This window comes from Aotus nancymaae, unplaced genomic scaffold (assembly GCF_030222135.1).
Source record: "Aotus nancymaae isolate 86718 unplaced genomic scaffold, 86718_ANA_hifiasm-v0.15.2.pri h1tg000067l, whole genome shotgun sequence".
In the NCBI taxonomy this organism is placed as follows: domain Eukaryota; kingdom Metazoa; phylum Chordata; class Mammalia; order Primates; family Aotidae; genus Aotus; species Aotus nancymaae.
In genome coordinates, this window is record NW_026988482.1 from 6,147,631 (window position 1) to 6,162,964 (window position 15,334).

Consider the following 15,334-nt stretch of genomic DNA (forward strand, 5'->3'; position numbering starts at 1 on the left):
TGTAGCCACTGTTGATTTCAGTTTGCCTGCAATTAGATGATTAGATGAAGTCTGACCAAGTAAATCTTTGGAATGTCCAATTGACAAGGAGGAAATCTAAATGATACTTTTTTTTTTCTTTTTTTGAAAAGAGATCATCATTCAGGTCTTTCTGAGCTAAGGCCAAACAAACAAACAAAAAACGTTGCTTTGATGAACTGAATACTGTTATTAAAAGTAAATATGGAAAGTGAACCAGACCATGAAAATGTGGAACAGAGCCTCTGTGCCAAGACTGCCGAAGAAGAGCTGAATAAGTCTTTCAATCTAGAAGCTTCACTTTCAAAATTCTCTTACATAGATCTGGACAAAGAACTGGAGTTCAAAAATGATCTGGTAAAAATTTCCACTTCTGTCGAGTGATGATGTTTAACAGGGTTGGTTAGAGTATGCTTTGTGACCCAGAGACTCTAAGCCTGTCATTTTTGCATGGGTTAATGGGAGTCTCTGTATAGTTTTTTGGTTGGGTTTTTTTTTTTTTTTTTTTTTTTGATATAGGGTCTCACTCTGTTGTCCAGGCTGGAGAACAGTGGTGCAAACATGGCTCACTGAAGCGTCAACCTCCTGGGCTCAAGTGATCCTCCCGCCTCAGCCTCCCAATCAGCTGGAACCATAGATGTATGCCACCACGCCCGGCTTATTTTTAATTTTTTGTAGAGGGGGTATCGCAGTGTCGCCCAGGCTGTTCCCAAACTCCTGGACCCAAGCAATCCTCCCTTCTTGGCCTCCCATGTGCATGGTTTTATGAGATAACATCACCCTTCATTTGGATAGTCCATTACAGTTTATGAAATGATTTGATTCACGTTGTCATCTGAGCTTCACAGCTCTCACAACACTGATAACCCATTGTATAGATGGCGACACTGGCATGCAGCTGTGTTAAATGGCCTCTCAGAGTCGCAGAGCCACTGCTAGGTTTCTTACCTTGCACAGCAGTTTTTTTCCCCTTTGATTTAATATTAAGTTAATGGATTTCTGCAAGTATGAGAATATTTAATGCCAAGTTGCTTGACCTGATTATCTCTCCCCATAATTTATGCAATAACTAAGAAATGTGATGTCAGACTTTTGCTTATTGCTTATGACTTAGGTCTAAACTTAGAAAATTAGGGGTTGTCTTAGATGTTGTTTTGTTATGTTTAAGAAAGCAGATGCAAAAGTCTTTCAACAGAAGTTTTCTGGAAAGTAGGCCAGGCGCAGTGGCTCATGCCTGTAATTCCAGCACTTTGGGAGGCCAAGGCAGGCGGATCACTTGCGGTCAGGAGTTCAAGACTAGCCTGGCTAATATGGTGAAACTCCATCTCTACTAAAAATACAAAAAAATTTAGCCGGGCGTGGTAGCACGCGCCTGTAATCCCAGCTGCTTGGGAGGCTGAGGCAGGAGAATCGCTTGAACCCGGGAGGTGGAGGTTGCAGTGAGCTGAGATTGTACCATCGCACCACAGCCTGCGCGTTACAGCGAGACAAAAAAAAAAAAAAAAGATTTTCTGGAAAGGGCTGTCAGGCTAATATAGTTAGTGCATATTTGTCCTTGATAGTAACTGAATGTGTGAAGAGGAAATGAAACCACTCTGTAGTCTTGACTTGACTATTTCTATGGATTTTTGAGTTGATTTTGTGATCATTTTGATGGTAAGTTTGTCTTTTAATTGATGGTTTTAATCAACGAAAACCCCTTGCAATTATAAGGGGAAAGGCATCATTTTGTGAGCATTATTTTTTTTTCTTTATTTAGATTGATGACAAGGAGTTTGATATTCCTCAAGTTGATACGCCTCCAACACTGGAAAGCATACTAAATGAGGTAAGTGAATATTAATGATTACTGTCATTTCACGGCATGAATCTTAATACTTTTTGGGTTGGTTGTCATACATGCACCTAGATGTGCACTACCCAGTAGGGCAGCCACTAGTCGTGTGTGTCAATTTAAAATTTAAATTAATTATAATCAAATAAAAACTTAATTCCTTGGTGCACAAGGTACATTTCAAGTGCTCAGGAGCCACACGTGGCTGGTGGCTGTTATGTGGCTAGGGGACAGCATAGATAAAGAGTATTCCGTCATCACAGAAAGTTCTCTGGGACAATGGTAGTCTAGATTGGAGCTTCTCAAGGGCAGAAACCATGTCTTGTTCCTCTTTAGAATCTCCATGCCCAGCACAATGCCTAATACTTAGCAGACTTTAAGATATATTTTATTGGGCCAGATGCAGTGGCTCACACCTGTAATCCCAGCACTTTGGGAGGCTGAGGCAGGTGGATCACCTGAGGTCTGGAATTCGAGACCAGCAAGACCAACATGGAGAAACCCCATCTCTACTAAAAATATGAAATTAGCCAGGTGTGGTGGTGCATGCCTGTCATCCCAGCTACTCAGGAGGCCGAAGCATGAGAATTGCTTGAACCCAGGAGGTGGAGGTTGCAGTGAGCTGAGATCACGCCACTGCACTCCAGCCTGGGCAACAAGAACTCTATCTCAAAAAAATAAAAGAAAATATATTTTATTAAGTAAATAGAGATGCAAAATTTATGTCACTTTTGAGGTTTGTATTATGTGTTGCTAAGTTTTCTCTACCACCGATATTCAAATAGCTTGCCCTCTGACACTAAAGAACATCGTGCAACCTTGTAATGAGCTTCATCACTCTTCTGTGTGAAGGAAACCAATCTTTTTTAGTTTATCTTATAATTACCATTTCTGTTAAAAAGTTTTTCAGAGTTTTGAAATGGTGATATTTTCTCAGTTGGGAGATCAAAGGCTTTCTAAAGGGACTTTCTAATGTGAGAGTACGTGGTTGGTGAAGCATGCCTGTTTTATGTCCCCTGCATCTGCTGACAACCCTTCAACTCAGTCTTCTTCATCTTTTAAAAACTCGCTTGTGACTTCCCTTGGAGGTTTTAGCTTCTAATTTGAGGAAGACCTTGTAACATATAAATCTATTTCAAATTCACAGTTATGTTTTCCAAAAGATAAGGATGCAAAAGTTCCCTGACAGAAATGCCCATGTGTGCCAAAGCTCCCAGTGAGTAGGATTTCTTTGCCTATTCTTTCAGTGTTATAGGCAACACTTCATAGGACGCAAATGACTTTCTCTGTCAATTATCTCTCTTATTTTTCTTGTATGGCTTTTATTTCTACGTTTTGCATCAGTTGGATGTTGCTGTTACTTTGAATGTGTTTTAACTTCAGAAGTGTTCTCTGTGTTCTGTGTTAAGACTTGGGCATTTTTAGTTTGACAGAGAAGGCTTTGGTCCGTGAAAGAATATTCTGTTACAGTGAAATGTCCTTTATTTACTTTCTAATGTAGAGGAAATCTTTCATTTAGAGGTGAGGAGATTAATTTTAGTCAATTTTGTTAAAATGGTCTTAATCACATCCTCATTTCAATTATCTTATTAAGTGTAAAATAAAAACCTTAGAGGATTGTGTGTAAGGCCTTGTACATCATTATTTAAAAGCAGCAAAGAAAATAATGCTCATCGGAATGAGCTGTGGTTCATCAGGAAGGAAAACTGTTCTTGCATAAGAACTTCCTTATCTATGAGTAACAGTAAGTACGGTCATTAGTGGTTTACTAAGAAGATAATACTGTTATCACCCTCAGTAGTAGTTTGAGTGGCTAGTGTATTTGGGTCATGGTGTTAGATGTTGGGGTTATAAAGTGCTATATGACTATCTGTGCTTGAGAGGGAAACGAGGCTGGGAACTGGCCAGCCTTTACACCTCCAGGGAACCAGGCAAGTTGTAAGTGGAAGAAAGCATAGTTCAAATTGTAGACCATCATGAAGACTGTAAGGGGACTGTGGGGAGTATTAAAGAAAATGACTGAAGAAAAAATGAAAAGGGCGGAAGTAGAAAGTGTAAATAAACCCTTTTCCCAGAATATGTGGATGCATATATTCTATCATGTTCATTAATACCAACCTTAAGGGATACTGGGAAGAAGTGAACATCCAGGTTTTGTTTTTTTCTTTTTTTGAGATGGAGTCTCACTCTGTCACCCAGGCTGGAGTGCAGTGGCACGATCTTGGCTCACTGCAGTCTCCACCTCCTGGGTTCAAGTGATTCTCCTGCCTCAGCCTCCCAAGTAGCTGGGATTACGGGCATGTGCCACCACCCCTGGCTAATTTTTGTATTTTTATCAGAGACAGGTTTTTACCATATTGGCCAGGCTGGTCTTGAACTCCTGACCTCAAGTGATCTGTCAGCCTCGGCTTCCTAAAGTTTTGAGATTACAGGCGTGAGCCACCGTATGTGGCTGACACTTTTTAAAGTAGAAATTTAGAGATTACTGAGACATCCTAGATCTCAGAATTTAGGGTGTGAAATAATGTTACTAGGTATTGCCATCCTTTGAAACTATGCTTCTGAGATTTTTAATTTTGAAATTCTGTTCTCTAACTATAACCTTTTCTCCCCACTCCCATTGAGCTTGTTTTTTTGGCCTCATCAAGATCAAGTCTCTTGACTGTTTCTAATCTCCCCGTCTCTGAGAATAGTCTTGGGTTTACTTCAATGCTGCTGTTGAATTGTGCAGCCAGAAATTTCTTTCAAACTTTTCATTGAAGTATATCATGCATAGAGGAAGTTGTACAAATCATCGGTGTACCGTGTGGTGCAACCCGTGTAACCAGAATCCAGATAAAGCAGCAAAGCATTGCTAGTACCCTAGAAGCTCATCTGTGTCCCTTCAGTACCCAAACCCAGGTTAATTACCACTCCAGCTTCCACCGGCATTGATTAGTTTTCTTGCTTTGAACTTTATGTAAGTGGAATTATGTAGTATGTACTCTTCTGTTTCTGACTTCTTTCCCTCAATATTATGTTTTTAGATTTATTCATTTTTGTGTGTGTAATTAATTGTTCATTTATTCACATTGCTGTATAAAATTCTATATGAATATACCATTGTTTATTCTACTGTTGATAGGTATTTGTGTAGTTTCTAATTTCTGGCTACTATGAAGAGTGCTGCTTTAAATTTTCTTATTCATGTGTTTTCGTGTATACATACTTACACACATTTCTGGTTTTTGTTTGTTTTCATTGTTTTTTTTTGAGATAGAGTCTCTCTCCATCACCCAGGCTGGAGTGCAGTGGTGCGATTGGGGCTCACTGCAACTTCCGCCTCCCGGGTTCAAGTGATTCTTGTGCCTCAGCCTCCCAAGTAGCTGGGATTACTGGTGTGCACCATCCACCTGGATAATTTTTTAAAATTTTTACTAGAGACGGGGTTTTGCAATATTGGCCAGGCTGGTCTCGAACTCCTGACCTCAGGTGATTTGCCTGCCTTGGCCCCCAAAGTGCTGGGATTACAGGTGTGAGCCACTGTGCCCAGCTTTACACACATTGCTATTGGACATATACCTAGGAGTAGAATTAGTGGGTCATCAGGTATAGTTATATTTAGCTGTAGTGTACGTTGACACAGTTTTTCAAAGTGGTGGTATTGATACACATTTCCAGCAGCAGTATATGGGATTTCTGATTACTGTATCCTCATAAACTTCTGAATTTTTCTTTTTCACTTTCATTCTTAACTGGTGTGTAGTGCTATCACATCATGATTTTAATTTGAATTTCCCTGAAGACTAATGAAATTGGGTACCTTGACATATGTTTTGACCATTTGGATATCCCTTTTGTGAATTGCCTTTTCATATAATTGGCCAACTTGTGTTTTATTTTTTAAGTGATTTATAAGAGTTCTTTATATATGCTAATACAAGCCCTTTATTTGATATAATTATTGTATCTTCTTTCCTTCTGTATGTTACCTTTTCACTCTATCAATGGTTTCTTTTGAGGAGCATAAGTTCTTAATATAGTTCAGCATATTAAAATTTTCCATTTGTGTGTGTGTGTATGTGTCCTATTTAAGAAAATTTTGCCAATTCCAAAGTAATGATGATCTCACCTAATTTTGTTCTAAAATCTTCATTGTTGTTCCTCTGATATGTAGATCTGTAATTTATCTGTAATTTTTGGGTGTGGTAGTGTGAGCTCTGAACCAGCACCATTCGCTAAAAAGAGTATTCTCATCTGGTGTCACCTTTGTTATAAATCAGGTGATCATGTGTGTGTGGATCTGAGTCTGTTGGTGTGTCTATGCTTGCCTCAATCTCACATTCTGGTGATTGAATCTTTATAGTAGGTCTTGCTATCTGGTATTTTAAAATCTCCAGCTCCGATGTTATTCTTCAAAATTGCCTTGCTTATTCTTGTGGGTTTTTTTTTTGTGTGTGTGTGTGTTTTCATGTAAGTTTTTGAATTAGTTTATCAGTTTACACACACACACACACACACACATCAGCTGAAATTTGAAAGGATTGTGCAGTGTTTTCACATCAGTTTGGGGCTAATTGACATTTTTACTGTGTAGCAGTAGTTTTAAATTCAGCCTTGACATCCTCACTTCTTTTTTTCCTTCTTTTTTTCCACTCTTTCTTTCACTTATCCTGTAAGTCTGGCTTAATTTTTCCAATCCATTTTCTTTAATTATGTCCCCAGGCTTCTTATGACCATCAAATAACATTTTGATTGACTCTCTTGCTTAAGATCTTGATGCTGCTGTTCTTATTTATCAATTATTTCCTCCCCTTTTCCTGTAGCAGTTCTTCCAATCTTTACAGCACTCAAGCAACATAATGTCTTATTGCCAGTCCTAACCCGGTTCTTAGAAGACCTATGTGTAGAGATCTCTGGAAAGCAGTGGTAAATTTGTACGTAAACCTTGAGAAATGTTGATGCTAAAGACACAGATTTTGGAGTCATTAGATAACATGGTTCTTAAAGCTATAGATATGGATGATGAGCTTGCTCAAATAGGAAGTACATGAAATAGGAAGAGAAGAAAAGAGCTTAGAATAGAATCCTGGGGGACAATTGTATTTAAAAGTTGGGCTGAGAAGAAGCTAGGGCATGTGACTAATAGGAGGACGCAGAAGTTACCGGAGAACCAGGAAGGAGAGATGTACCAAAAACCAAAGGAAAAGAAGGTTTCAAGTTGGAGTGAATAAGCCAGGCGTGGTGGCATGCACCTGGGGCGCCAGCTCCGTGGAGGCTGGAGTGGAGGACTGCTTGAGCCCAGGAATTTGAAGCTGCAGTGAGCTGTGATTGCACTACTGCACGCCAGCCTGGGTGACAAGGAATGGTCAACAGGGTTAAATGATGCCCGGAGGACAAGAACATGCTAACAGAAAGCAGGCTGGTGGATTTGGCTAGTCACATCAGCAAGACCGGTAGGAGCTTGTAATGAGGGGAGAGAGCTGAGGTGGTGAGCGGAGGTTACTCTCTCAAGCACATTGATTGGAAATGGTAAGTCAGAAGGTAGTCCAGCTGGAAGACATGGTGAGATATCAGTGTCTGATGTCTTTGTCACTTAGAATCAACTTGTGCAAAGCCAAGTTCCTCATCCTGCTTTATCTGCCGTTGCCTGCTTTCTAATACCAGCGAGTAGAGTCAGCTTTTGCTTAGTTGTTCAGGCTGGGAACCCCGTACTCTTCTTTGACCTCTCACTTGCCTCCTCCCATCCCTGCCCCTACTCTACCCCCCATTTAAGTGGTAACCAGAGACGTGTGAGTTTTTCTCAGTAATGTGCGTCGTCATTCCCTCTGTTGACCTCTTCTGCAGCTCTTGGGTTGGGATCTCTTGTTTCTCCTTGATAGCGCAGTAGCCCTCTCACTGGTCCTTGAAGTCTTGTTCTCTCTCCTCATCCATTCTTCACACTGCCCCACTTCTCTTTCAAAACATGGTTCCCATCATGTCTTTCCACTTCTTAAAAATGTCAGTTGCCTTCCCACTGCCTACTATATATAGTATACTAAATATTTATTAAACCAGAACTGATTATGTGTCAGGCGTTACACTAGGCACTAGGAGTACAGTGGTGAACAAGATAGACGTGGGCCCTGCTGCCATCTAGTGTAAGGGAATATGAGGCTTTTTGTGGTTTGGGTACCAGCTTATCTTTCCAGGGTCATCTCCAACTTCTGCTTATATCCTCCAGACATTTTGGACTACTACTTTTCCCATGGGCAAAATCTGTGTTGTGAAATCACTGTGTCTTTCTGTGCTGTTTTCTACCCAGAATGCCTTTCTGCTGTATGCTCCTCTACTGTTTTTTATAGTAGACTATTTATAGTCAGATGGTATTTGTTTTCTTCAATTAAGCCATTGGCTGTTAGTTAACTGCTAAATCATCTGTGAAAGCTTGATTTTTAAGAAATATTCTACAGTTAACGATAATCCACATAACTGCTCCTGCTTCTTCCTGCCACAAGAAAGTTTTGGGGGTGAATTCTTTGTAGAGAGAGAGATCTATCTAGAATTTAATACTACTAATTCTGTATGGTGCCTTTCAGGTCAATAAGAATGCATGGAATAGAGGTGAAAAGCAGAAATAAGCACTTGTGTGCTCTGCAGAAACCATTAATGCCTGGCTGATTTCATGGAGTATTTGGATTTTGAATGTATTGATTTATCTTCTTCCACTTTAGACTGATGATGAAGATGAGTCTTTTGTTCTTGAGGACCCTACATTGTTAAACATTGATACTATTGATTCTCACTCCTATGATACATCATCTGTGGCAAGCTCAGATAGTGGTGACAGGACCAACTTAAAAAGGTAGGTATTCATATCATACTTGCTTACAGTTGATGTATTTGATTGTTTCAAATGTAATGTACTTTTTAAAGTACAATATGGTCTGCTGAAGCCCTGCATGGGAAGTAGAAGGTCCACTTGTGTGGATATGATATTTTGAAGATTTTGACACCATTGAGGAAGAACGTAAAAGGCTAGGTGCTATGACCACTGTCTGAACTCTCAGTAGGAAGCCATAATGATAGCCAGGGACTCTGGGAAGCAGTAGAGCCCTTGGAGGAAGCACAGATCAAACCTGGCACAGTGTCTGTGGTGGAAACACACAGCTTGGTTCACTACCCTTCCGTTCCGTGCACCCTCCCGCACCTCCCTGCCACCTGCATTCTGTCAGATCAGCCTGCCTTCATTCTCTTGGAGTGGGTTCAGAGAATCACAAAGATGATTTAAAATTTGGGAAAAGGACTTCTAACCCTAAGTAACTTAAATTTGGGCTGCTTTTCACCTTCAGAGTTCTTGGAGAGAATAGGAAAAGGAAAGAGAAGTAGAGTAATCATAATAGAAATACATGATTGAATTCACGTGTAACTTCAGTATTGATAAAGTAATCTATTTTTCTTCTTCAATTTTGCCTGTGTCGATGCTCTTTTCTTTGGGTTCTCTCTTGTGGGATAGGTGTCGTTGCTGGTTATGTTAACCTGTTCGGCCCTGTGTTCTTCAAATAGATAAATGTTTTTGATGATCTGGTCACTACCTGCTTAAAAGATACAGTGTCATCTTGTTGCCTGCATCATAAAGTCAAAGCTCGTGAGCGTGGCCTCAGTCTGGACTGTGCTCACTGTTTGACCTGGTCTGTAAGCGCTCACCTCAGGCCTCCTAGCTGTACCTTTGGTGTGTGTGCACCGCAGACACTGCACATCTTCACATCTTCACATTTCTGCTCACGCTTTTCCCTGACAGACTCCTAGTCCTCCATCAAGGTCAAATCAGTTATCTTCTCTCTTTTTTTTTTTTTTTTTTTTTTGAGACGGAGTCTTGTTCTGTCGCCCAGGCTAGAGTGCAGTGGCACCATCTCAGCTCACTGCAACTTCCGCCTCTTGGGTTCAAACGATTCTTCTGCCTCAGCCTCCCTAGTAGCTGGGACTACAGGCGTGCGCCACCATGCCCAGCTAATTTTTTGTATTTTTAGGAGAGACGGGGTTTTGCCATGTTGGTTGGGCTGGTCTTGAACTCCTGACCTTGTGATCTGCCCACCTTGGCCTCCCAAAGTGCTGGGGTTACAAGCATGAGCCACCACCCCCGGTTCATCTTCTCTTTTCTATATCTATCCCTAATATCCCCAAATAAACAGAATTAAACCATTCTTCATTTCCATTTATGTGGTACTTAATTCATATTTCTAGTCTAACATTTATCCTTTAAGAGTTATTTATCAGCCTCTCTAGCTAAGCTGTGAGATCCTTGACAGTAGTAACTGTGACTTTCTTATTTTTATATTTCCAGAGCATACTTCTAGTCATACAGAGTAGGTGCTCAGTAAGGTTGGGTAACAGTTTAACAGTTACTTTTTTGTACGATGATGAGTAGAGGGGGGATTTGAGGAGGTGGTTGGTTGAAGAATGAGAGGGTAGTCATAGGAGGAGCAGCGCAGGAAAGGTGAAGCAGAGGTGATGCAGACTCACAGGCGGGAGGGGTGCTCTGGAGGCAGCCTTCTGGAGAACGTCAGAACCTACTGCTGCGTTACCTAAGGTGGGCATGGAGCAGTTTGAATCCGTGAGAAAGGAATGGTGATTTTATTCATTTTCCTGCTTGTGCTGCTTTGAGGTTCAAGGTGGGTTTAATATATTTTAAGGTGGAATGGTTAGATTCTTCATACCTCTTTTAAAAACAGATCTAACAAATTACATACAGTGTTGTCTTCTGCTTTGTGTATGTTTGCTTTCAAAGCATTGGGACCTTGCCTTTTCACTTTTTTTTGTCTTTTTAAAATGTTTTTCTTTTTTTTCTTTTTTTTTAGGAAGAAGAAATTACTTGATTCTTTTTCACTCCATGGATCAGTTATGCGACATTCACTTTTGAAGGGAATTTCTGCCCAGATAGTGTCTGCAGCTGTAAGTATTCTGTTTTTTTTTTCCCTCAGCTTTATAACCTGCAATGGCATAATGAAGAAGGAATGAGCATAAAACAAAACGCAGCACTTCTCTTGGCCCGAGGGTTCAGAAAAATACAATCTGGCTTTCATGGTTTTTGTGTGATGATTTTTGACTCATAAGACGTGGCTACATGTCTTGACGTAGAAATTAGTGCAGCCATGAAAATAAAGTTCTGCTCAGAATCTAGGCTGTGCCTAAATGAAATATGGCAGTAAGCCCCAAATCAATAGTATCTGCATTTTCTTTAAATTCTTTTTCAGTTTAGTTGCTATCTTGTGTATTTGTTGAGATTGAGTGCTTGTTTTTTTGACTCTTTTCATATGGAGAAATGATTGATCAGAATCTTTTACAACTGAATGATTTTTTTTATAATTCACAAAATAATTTTCATATACTTTATTTCATTTATTCTTACAACGTGGAAAGTAGGTAAAGCCATATTCTGTTTTACAGATGAGAAGATAGCCTCAGAAAAGTGTTATTAATTTGTCTTAGATCATTCTGCTAGGAAGTAGCAAGGCATTTATTCAAAATTGGGGTTTCTGACTTCAGCCGTAGTGCCTCTGTTGTGAAATGGAGGTGGCATTGGTGAACGTGACCAATGTGTGAAATGGCTGGAACAGAACATCCGTGGCCTTTTTTCAAAATTATTCAGAGCACTGGGTTAATGTAAACAATATTTAATGGTCCACAGACAGCAGAACTTTTCCTTTGACGCTATCAGACTTTTCTTTTGACCTCAAAGCCCAGAGTTTTATGTAGTCTTTTTTGGTTTTCTAAATTCAATGTATACATTCTGTATATAATGATAATGACAGATTTATACTCCAGGAAGTTTGATGTGTCTTTATATACTTTTTGGGGCATTTAATTGGCATTTTGCATATTCAAGTTGGACAAAAGATAAAACTTTGTATTTTTCAAGAGGATGAGAGATTGATATAGAATTGAGATAGAATAAGATACCACAATTGCACTTCAATTTTCAGGTTAATCAGAAAAAGCCCTTTGTGCAGATACCAAAAAAAAAAAAAAAAAGTATTTACTATGACAGTTGGTGTATCCTGACCTAGCTCATATATCATGAAGTCAGTTTAAATAGAGAGATGCTCAAGCCATGGAGAAAACCTGGGCAATTGTTCTTATTTTAGATGGAGAGTAACTCATAGTTGCTAGAATGGGAACCACCTGTTGAGGATTACATTTCCATGACGTTTACTGAATTTAATCCTTATGTAGGTGATGAAATTAATTCCTTTCAAAATCAAGATGAACCAGAACAGTCATTTGACCCACCTGTGCAGTTTTAAAAATATTTTGAATAATGGAGACTGAGCTGAAACTCAGACTCTGAGCAATGATTAGATAAATCTGTTATTGAAAAGGGTTTCTCCTTCCCCTTGAAGAGGAGGAGAAATTCTAATAAATCCCAGAGTGTTTGCATTCTGTTTTTATTTCATTGCTATGGCTGAGCTCCTTTGGTATGTTAAAATGAAAACTGCCTTTCCTGTGACAGTCATCATACGGTGCCTTCCTATTTTTGGATTACCAGCTCCATTTAAATTGTATGCTTTCCTGTGATGGTTGGTTTATTAACATGTAAAGCTAGTTATATTTTTGGCTATTTCTCCCTGAATAATTGCTCAATAGCGCCTTCAGCCACGTGGTTAGTGATGTTATTAGGGCTGATTTGGGCCTTGATCATCACAGTTTGCGGTTCATGCATGGAAAACACTTAGGAGAGATTAAATTTTTGGAGTTGTGAAGCTCATTTTAAAATTTGGAATCCTTTTCAAAGTAATATGACATGTGACTATACTTTAAAATAATTCAAAGTAACTTTTTAAGGACCTTTATTACTTTTATGATCAACTTTAAGATACTAGAGGTACGTTAGTGGAGTGTTTTTTTCAAAATGCGTTCACTGTATAAGAATCTCCTAGGGTGCTGATTAAATTGCAGGTTCCTGGGGCTCATCCCAGACCTACTGAATCCCAGGCATACAGGCATCCCGGGTGATTCTCATGATTTTGGCTTTTGAGACCCACCACACACAGATATTTCAACAGCAGTACTAAAATTCTGTAATCTACAGTGCTTCCAAACATCTGTGTTTTTTCAGCTTTTGAAGTCAGGTGACTTCTGACTTTATTATTCAGGTTCTATTTTGAATCTAGAACAGGCCTTCAAGTAACATGGTTTTGTTACAGTGTTAGAAGAAGAAACAATTGGTTTACGTTGTTTCACTTCAAGTCACAGTTTCCAAGAACTTACTGACAACATTAAGTGAGGTCTTACTAGAGTTTATGACCTTCATCTGCTGTCCTGTGTCTCTTTTTCCCTGTCTAGATGCAGATCCATCATTGATGAAATACATTTTACATGCTTCTTAATTGCCGAGCGTTATGTTAGGTACATTTGACACTCAGATATCTACACACAAAGTTGGACACATGCTGCCATCCAGAGCATCGTGTATAGCAGCCTTGATCTTTGTTTTTCTCATGTTTCCGTGTACTGGAGTAAGTTTAAGTGGGTTCTCAGGAAGCTCTACGGAGTCGGTGAAACAGATTCTGCCTGTTGAGAGAGGATAGTAATTGACCACACTGACAAGGACAGACATAGAAAAGAAAATTTGAAAGTGCTGAAAGAAGCCTGCCCTGGGAATTGGAAGCTCTGAGTTTCAGACATAGTTCTCCCACTTAACTGAGTACCCTTGGTCAAGTCAGTTAAACTCTTGGAAATGTCTGTTTTTTAAATCCGGAAAATCAGAATAATACTCCCCATTCTATGCATCTCTCCTGGGTTGAGAATCAAGCAGTGTAGTATCTGTATATGCAAGCTCTTTGCTACTGCAGTACTGCGTCACTACAGACTCAGGATTATTTGAAGCTATGTAAGCTTAGAATTGATACTCTTACATATTAATTTCATTCTTCACATTTAATTTGATCCTCAGGACAGCTCATTGAGGTAAATAGGGCAGTATTTGCTATTTCTTTGAACAGGTGATGAGACTAATGTTCAGAAAAGTTAGGTGACTTTTCGAATGCCATGTAGTTTCTGATAAGGAGCTGGGACTAGCACTTCTTTATGATGTTTTATCTTCTTACCTTGAGAACTAACTTAATATACTCTGTTGGGGTTTATTTAGAGGTTATTGGGTAATTGCTAGATAGGAAAGTCCTACTTAGTAGCAGGAACATTCTTAGCATGTTTACTTTCCTCCAGTCCTTATATGCTCCTGCAGTTTTGTCCCCATAGTACTTAGGTTTATTCAAATTATAGAAAATGGAACATCTTTCCTCTTTTTCTTTTGCATTGCCATTATAATCAGTACCCTTCCTGAGGCATCCGACGTACTCAGTAAAATGAAACAATCCTCTTCCATCCCCTTTGTATTTTGTTGCTATATATATAGCTTTTGTGATTTCTCTTAGTTGGGGGCAAAAATAAAGCTTCCACCTCTTATCTAAATTGATTTGGACCAAAGTGTGTGTAAAGCAAGAGCCTTATACCGTTTTCTTATTTTTCAAATACTTTCTTTAAAATTTCATTTAGGACAAAGTAGATGCTGGCTTGCCTACAGCAATTGTAAGTATACTTTAACTTTTTAAAGGTAAGCTTTTTATTTGATTGGGGTTTCTTAGATGTATTATTACATTGCTCAAAGTGTTACATAAATTATGATGATAATAAATTCATAAGTCATTTTACGGCCAGTAATCGGGTTTAACGTTTGTCCTTGTTGGATGCTTTCTTTTTTCCTAGTATTTTGTTACTTTTTAGGCTTCTGTTTGAGAAGCAGATAATGGAGCAATATTAGCCTTCTCCAGGTTTATCTGTCTGTGGTACCACCCTGCCCAAGTAAATTTGCTGCTTCTGTGATTTGGCTCCCCTTCGACAAGGAGTGGAAAGCATCATTTGATAGAATCACTTCGTGGTAAACAGTACATTTAACAGCTCTGGATTCCATTGCCAGGCTTGCCAGCTAGAACTCTGTTGGAGTGTTGCAGAGAACTAGTGCGTGTCGAAAGCACACTGGGACTCTCTCTTCCTGCCTTCCTCCAGCGCCTCTTGTAGCTTTCCTTTTAGTCATTTGCTGAGGAAGTGGGTGAGTTTGGAACATTTTGGATACCTTTAGGCTCCTGTGGATAAACTGGAGAAGTGTGTTCTCACCTCTTCCCCACACCTTGTAGGAAGCTCTTGGTGGAGCAGCATAAGGGCTTCTTACTTTGCCTGGACCCCTGATTTTTTAGCTGAAAGTTGCTTTAGAGGAAGCTGAGTGGCGTGTTATTGCCGGTAATGTTGAACATATGATATTTTGATAGTGTTACTCTTAGAGTAAATTTAGAGGGATTCTCAGAAATAAAATGTCCTGAGTTTCATTTCCCGTTTTGCCTCCTGGAGGAAACTCTTCTTATTTATAATAGTTTGTATGTCATCTGGTGCCTAGAGGAAGGAAGGCCAACAAATTCAACTCTGATTATTTCAAGATTCTTAATGTAATATCTTAAATGTCATCTTCCC

At 39.4% G+C, this 15,334-nt stretch overlaps 1 protein-coding gene across 6 annotated transcripts in view; it reads left to right on the plus strand.

Annotated features, from left to right (window-relative positions):
• Window positions 1–15,334, plus strand: part of VPS8 (VPS8 subunit of CORVET complex) — a 353,273-nt gene that overhangs the window by 113,093 nt on the left and 224,846 nt on the right. For all 6 annotated transcript variants that reach the window (XM_064366881.1, XM_064366879.1, XM_021674475.2 and 3 more), the window contains 5 exons: window positions 132–375; window positions 1,778–1,846; window positions 8,545–8,675; window positions 10,669–10,762; window positions 14,366–14,398. In XM_064366881.1, the coding sequence (XP_064222951.1) occupies window positions 223–375; window positions 1,778–1,846; window positions 8,545–8,675; window positions 10,669–10,762; window positions 14,366–14,398 (480 nt within the window). In that variant the 5' untranslated portion in view covers window positions 132–222. The remainder of the gene's footprint in view (window positions 1–131; window positions 376–1,777; window positions 1,847–8,544; window positions 8,676–10,668; window positions 10,763–14,365; window positions 14,399–15,334) is intronic.